The sequence below is a fragment of the Eurytemora carolleeae genome, unplaced genomic scaffold (assembly GCF_000591075.1).
Source record: "Eurytemora carolleeae unplaced genomic scaffold, Eaff_2.0 scaffold251, whole genome shotgun sequence".
NCBI classification, from domain to species: Eukaryota; Metazoa; Arthropoda; class Copepoda; order Calanoida; family Temoridae; genus Eurytemora; species Eurytemora carolleeae.
In genome coordinates, this window is record NW_019396288.1 from 293,793 (window position 1) to 300,740 (window position 6,948).

Genomic DNA, 6,948 nt, shown 5'->3' on the forward strand with positions numbered 1-6,948 from the left:
GATAAGATAAGATAAGATAACGTTTATTGCTAAAATAAATGTATCTGTATACAGATAGAGTTTACAATCACAAAATTGATGATTATATTAACAGTACAAGTATAAAGCAATTAGGTGGAAAATAGCTCTTGGCTGTTTTGATTATTTTTTCCACCTAATGTTAGTAATAATAACAAAATATTTCAATTAAATAGATTTAAGGAGAACGATTAGAGATCAGGGTGCGAATTTATCATATGCAAAATAGTTTATACATAAATTCGAATAACTAGAGTTTAAAGTAATTTTCAGACATGTACACAACAAATATCAAAGCATATTAAAACATATCTAATTAGTTTTACATGAATAGCAATATATACATATATGTATATAAGTTTACTGGATCCTGGTTTGTGGCGTATATTTACATATATGTATATAAGTTTGCTAGATCCTGGGTTGTGGCGTAAATGTATGTATGTATTTATATATAAGTTTAATAGATCCTGGTTTGTGGCGTATATATGCATATATGTATTCAAGTTTGCTAGATTCTGGGTTGTGGAGTTTGTGGCATAGCTGTATATAAGTTTGCTAGATCCTGGTTTGTGGCGTATATATGCATATATGATATAAGTTTGCTAGATCCTGGTTTGTGGAGTTTGTGGCATAGCTGTATATAAGTTTGCTAGATCCTGGTTTGTGGCGTATATATGCATATATGTCTTTAAGTTTGCTAGATCCTGGTTTGTGGAGTTTGTGGCATAGCTGTATATAAATTTGCTGAATCCTGGTTTGTGGCGTATATTTACTTATATGTATATAAGTTTGCTAGATCCTGGTTTGTGGCGTATATTTACATAGATGTATATAAGTTGGCTAGATCCTGGGTGGTTGCGTAAATATATGTATGTATTGTTTATGAGTTTAATAGATCCTGGTTTGTGGCGTATATATGCATATATGTATTCAAGTTTGCTAGATCCTGGTTTGTGGAGTTTGTGGCATAGCTGTATATAAGTTTGCTAGATCCTGGTTTGTGGCGTATATATACATATATGATATAAGTTTGCTTGATCCCGGGTTGTGGCATAAATATATGTATGTATATAAGTTTGCTAGATCCTGGGTTGTGGCGTATATACTCCAGCAATCAACCTGTAAAGTTTAGAACACTGTTTTAAATAATAAATGTACTTTTCTCACTCTTCTAGTTCGGCATTTACAAATTCTAGTGAACTATTTATTTTACACCACAGTAATCAGTACACATTCTAGTACACATTTTAAAGATTACAACATATAATACACATTCTTAGTCAATAGTGAGTACTGTAGATAGTTCACATTCTTGTAAATAGACGATAGTGAGTAAAATACAGAGTACACATTTTAGTACATAATCGACAGCGGGTACAAAACATAGTACACATCTTAGTAACTAGTCGATGAGAGTTCATTGCAAGCTTATACATAGTGAATACAGGAATAGTTCACATTATATTACATACTCGAAAGTGAGAACCCTAAACAGTACACACACTAGTACATAACGGATAGTGAGCACATTGCAAGTACACACCCTAGTACATACTCGAAAGTGAGAACCCTACACAGTACACACCCTAGTACATAACGGATAGTGAGTACACTGCACAGTACACACCCTAGTACATAATGGATAGTGAGTACACTGCACAGTACACACCCTAGTACATACTCGAAAGTGAGAACCCTACACAGTACACACCCTAGTACGGATAGTGAGTACACTGCACAGTACACACCCTAGTACATAATGGATAGTGAGTACACTGCACAGTACACACTCTAGTACATAATGGATAGTGAGTACACTACACAGTACACACCCTAGTACATAATGGATAGTGAGTACACTACGGAGTACACACCCTAGTATATAATGGATAGTGAGTACACTACGGAGTACACACCCTAGTATATAATGAATAGTGAGTACACTACGGAGTAGAATACAGTTTTACCAATTACATTATTTTAGACTTCGGTTGCATCAGAAGGAAATAAATAATCTTTACAAAATGCAAACCATTTTCAAGCTTAACGTCATACTTAAACAATTGTATTTATAATATTATATCTAAATCATTGCACTTAAGCTTAGCCCATAAATAATTGTGCTAAACCCTAAATACTAAATTTGTTTTTAGGTAGTTTTGCATTCACTAAATTAAAGGAAGTGAGTCTTTTCCACAAAGTCAAATGTTTAAATCCCTGTATCTTTACAACCTGATGGTGTAAACCTTTGATGTTTTAAACTTTGATTATTTGATCTAACAGAATTAATTTGTACTTTTATCGTTTTTATTATTTTTATAATTTTTTTATTTTTTATTATTTTTATAATTTTTTTATTTTTTATTGTTTTTTTATTATTGAGATTGTAAATGTATGGCGTGAGTACTGAGTTTGGCCCTGTAAACCAATAAATTAATGAATAAATCAATAAATGCAAACTCAGCCAGACTTTATAATTAGTTACGCAATAAACTTTATCTTAAGGGAGCTGTAGAAGTCATTATGATACTTCATTTGGCAGACCTGATTCACAACCATGTTTTTTGACTGATCAATGATGACGGATTCACAACCATGTTTTTTGACTGATCAATGATGACGGATTCACAGCCATGTTTTTTGACTGATCAATGATGACGGATTCACAACCATGTTTTTGACTGATCAATCATGACGGATTCGCAACCATGTTTTTTGACTGATCAATCATGATGGATTTGTTCTTTTATACCCGAAGAAATGCTTGTAGTTACTAATACGTTATGTAACTGCAAATATGTTTTATGCTTACAAATATTTTTTATTTTTTTTGGGAATCACAGAAAATTAATAATCACATTCGAATTTTGAAAACCCGGAGAAGTATGTAAACTGTAAAGTCATATTTCATGAAGTTCATCACTGTACACAGTAGTATGTAAACTGTAAAGTCATATTTCATGAAGTTCATCACTGTACACAGTAGTATGTAAACAGTAAAATTATACTTCATGAAGTTCATCACTGTACACAGTAGTATGTAAACTGTAAAGTCATATTTCATGAAGTTCATCACTGTTCACAGTTTCCTTGCTGACAATAATTTCAGTAAGAAAAATGCAGATTTCGCCGCTGTTGAAATCAGACCAATGTTTAAAAGTTACCGATGAAAGTCGAACGTGCTACTCTAAGACGGAGAATATTTAAATAAAAAAACATAAAAGAGGGTAACTGGAAAATTAGTTCCTTGAAATTTTCCCTGTTTGAAAGTACAAATTTTACAACAGGTTTGGAAGAAGGAACACAGCTAAATTAGACAAAAGTTTAAAATTTCAATGACATAAAAAATATCCCAATAAACATATCCCAATTCTTTTCATTGCATGCTTTATTGGTTTATACCAAACATTGTGGTATGAATTTATAAAAGGTGAGCAGTCCCTTTAAAAGAATTTTAAATATTTCTTATTCATAAACTATTAATGTTTTAAGATGGATTGACCCCGGCCTTGAGTTCGTACACACTTAGGATTAAGCGGATCCATTTCAGGTAATTATCTTAATCATTATAATTATAATAATAATAAAATAATATTAATGATAACAATAATAATAATAATAATGATACTGAAAGTAACGATAATAATGACAATAGTAATAATTAAAAAGAAAAACCTTTTAGTTTATTAAAAAAAAAGATTTAGAATATATTCGTATTCCTCCTAGGCATGGATATCTGCACCTGAAGTGTACTGCGGATATATTTAAGACCTATTACAAGTCAGCTGAAAGGACTTTTCAAGGAATAGGTAGGACAAAGTATTTACAGAAAAAAGTGTAACTAACTAAGGAAATGAGAACTTGCACAATCTCTGATTTTCTAATCCTTATATCTATCCAAACTGATGTCGATATTCCAAACTTTAAATAAAGTTTTATAGAATATTCAAAGTTTAAAAAAAATTCAAAGTTTCCACAATCAGGTTACAAAGCCATCAGGATTAGAAAATCAAAGTTTGTTGCGTGTCGTCAGTTTCTTCTTCGTTTTATATTTCAATTTTTAATTGTGGTTCTATCTTTTTCTCTTTGAACAATTTTTTTAACAATAAGAAACAAATTAGCGGATTAAATGATAATTTTTCGGGGATTTTTTAAATTTTACAAAAATGAAAACTTTGGGAGACTTTTTTTTAATTTTGAGTATCCTTCCCTGATACTTCGACAATTTTGGACCGGATCGACTAAACCGTTTACATTTATTAGATACAAACAAACAGACATACAAGCAATGTATATATAAAGAAAATGGGCGCAAAGATTGAGCTAATAAATAAAAATTCAAATTCGCAAGTTTTTACCTCATATTAATTAAAATATGGACAAATTTTGCTCGCAACAAACCTCATGAAATATCCTATTTGAAGAGTTTATACGGAATTAGTTTAACATGGTGACCATGTGAACACTTGACAATTTTGACAGGTTTGAAATGTGTCAGGGTGACCGCACTTGAAGTTTGACGGAAGTCAATATAATAATGAGAATAGTAGGAAAGATGATGTACTTCCTAATCAAAAGTTTGTTTGATGCCGAGGAGCTAGAGGGGGATATTTCAATTTTCTCCCTGTATTCTCCAGCATACTAAACCTATATACGTCAAAGAATATATTTAATATTTATACTTACAAACTTATTTCAACTAATACTTCTACAATTCAAACTTGTTTACTCTTAAATATTATAAAATGATAAAAATTTATTCACACACAAATATGCAAAATTATGCGAAAATAGGCGACATTGATCATTATTCATCACATAACACATCTATCATTTCAGTGTAACTACAATTTTATCAAATCCTTATTTAGATATTTCTATGGATATCGAGGACTAGTTTTGATATAATACTAGCCAGGGCGGCGCGGCGGTTTGGATATATTTTATTTTAATTATTAAAAACATAAATTAATTTAAAAACGAAGCAAAATATAAATATAAGAAAAAATATCTTCAACTTTGAAACAGAAAATTTAATGACAAAAGGTTTTTCAATGATGAGTAGATTAATAAAAAAAAATTAATAAAAAATGAGGAAATATGTTAGATTTAGGAAAATATTACTAAACAATAAAAAATAATATTTTTGTGTGTTTCACTGATCAAAAACGTTCACAAAATTATTTGTTAATTTCTCAAATTTTTACAATTTATTTCAGACCTTGGTGAGAAAGCGTTAGGTAGACAGGGTGTTAATGGTGCTACAACTATAAAAGAAAAAGGTTTAGGTTCTTCTTTATTTGCTTTTTCTCTTTATTTCGTCAATACTTAATTCTCGGTTTTGGTTTTTAGAAACTGTGTTCTGCCTAATAAGTCGTTTCAATGCCTTTTTATTAATGATGGGTGAAGAAAGAAAAAAGTTTTTAGGCATAAAGGAAATCACAAATATAAGAAAACAGACAGTATAAATTCAGTACAGTCGTCTCTATAGTTTTGCGCATGTGTATGTAGCCTTAGTTTTTAACCTATTTTTCATTTTTTTTTGAGTTTACAATGCAAGGTTTTTGTTTGCACAATTAGATCGGATGAATACATAAATTATTAATGAATTTTTATTTAGTTGTGAACTGTGTACGTGTGCTGATCTTGTTTGGGATTTATCTGATTTATTAAATAAATCGAAATATTAAAAGTGTGGTTTAATGTTTCAAACATAAATGACTTTGTGGCTCAATTCGATTTTTATTCTCGCGCAGTCAATCTAAATATAATCGATCAAAAAAAATATTCCTTAAATAATCTTCTTGAAAAACATTGATTTTCAATTGGCAACATCTTTGTTTTTTGATAATTTTTCTTTTATTATCATCAATTCGATGTCAATGTGAAAATGCTAAACGAGCAGAACTAATTTTTGACCAAAACTTAAAATCAAATTGTTCAAAAATGTTATTGTTTAAAAAATTAATAACTTGTTTTACATAACTTGTTTGGCGTATTAATAAGCCTTAAAATAATGTTTCAAAGAAAAGAGTGGTTTAAAAAATACTTATTCCAGATAAAAATATACAAAATATCAATTTCTTAACTTAAGTAGTAGATTTAATTCTATTGAGCAATGCTAAACTTAAATATTTGGACTTTAAAGAAACCTGTTTATAAAAATGAAAGACTAATAATACAATGCATGTTTATGTAGAGAAATATCCCTGTTTGAAACAACGTCAAAAATCAATTTAAAAACATTATTATTATTCTCCTTGGTTCTCCCTGGCTCTCCATGGTTCTCTCGGGTTCTCCCTGGTTCTCCCAGGTTCTCCCTGGTTCTCCCAGGTTTTCCCTGGTTCTCGCAGGTTCTCCTTGGTTCTCCCTGGTACTCCCTGGTTCTCCTTGGTTCTCCCTGGTTTTCCCTGATTCTCCCTGGTTCTCCCTGGTTCTCCTTGGTTCTCTCTGGTTCTCCCTGGTTCTCCCTGGTTCTCCTTGGTTCTCCCTGGTTCTCCCTGGTTTTCCCTGGTACGGTTCTCTCTGGTTCTCTCTGGTTCACATTGGTTGACCAATATTCTAATCATTAAGTTAATTCCGTATAAAGTTATGAATGGTGTTAACTATAATGTTGTTATATAATAAATGTAGAATTGAAATAAATAAATTTACAATTTGTTTAATTCCTAAAGACACAGAGAGAATTTTTTTTTTATATCTATATAATACAGCTCTTCGCTCATATATATATACATATTATATGGTAGCTATAGCTGACCAAACGGCTGGACTAAATTGGCTGATATTCTTGAGGGAACACCGCTGGTAACGTAGGCTAAAAAATCGTTTTTTCTTCTTCTGTGTTTTCCCTCTGTGTTTTTTTTTAAATTCCACCTACAGCGCTGGACAACTATTATTTAAAAAAAAATTAGACAGGAAATTTAT

General features: G+C 30.8%; 1 protein-coding gene across 1 annotated transcript in view; it reads left to right on the plus strand.

Moving 5' to 3' along the window:
• LOC111700198 (uncharacterized) overlaps positions 1-6,679 on the plus strand; it is a 17,719-nt gene extending 11,040 nt beyond the window's left edge. Inside the window, exons 10-13 of the mRNA XM_023471049.1 lie at positions 3,514-3,571; positions 3,748-3,830; positions 5,241-5,303; positions 5,642-6,679. Coding sequence (XP_023326817.1) covers positions 3,514-3,571; positions 3,748-3,830; positions 5,241-5,303; positions 5,642-5,694 — 257 coding nt within the window. The 3' untranslated portion in view covers positions 5,695-6,679. The remainder of the gene's footprint in view (positions 1-3,513; positions 3,572-3,747; positions 3,831-5,240; positions 5,304-5,641) is intronic.
• The last annotated feature ends 269 nt before the right edge of the window (positions 6,680-6,948 follow it).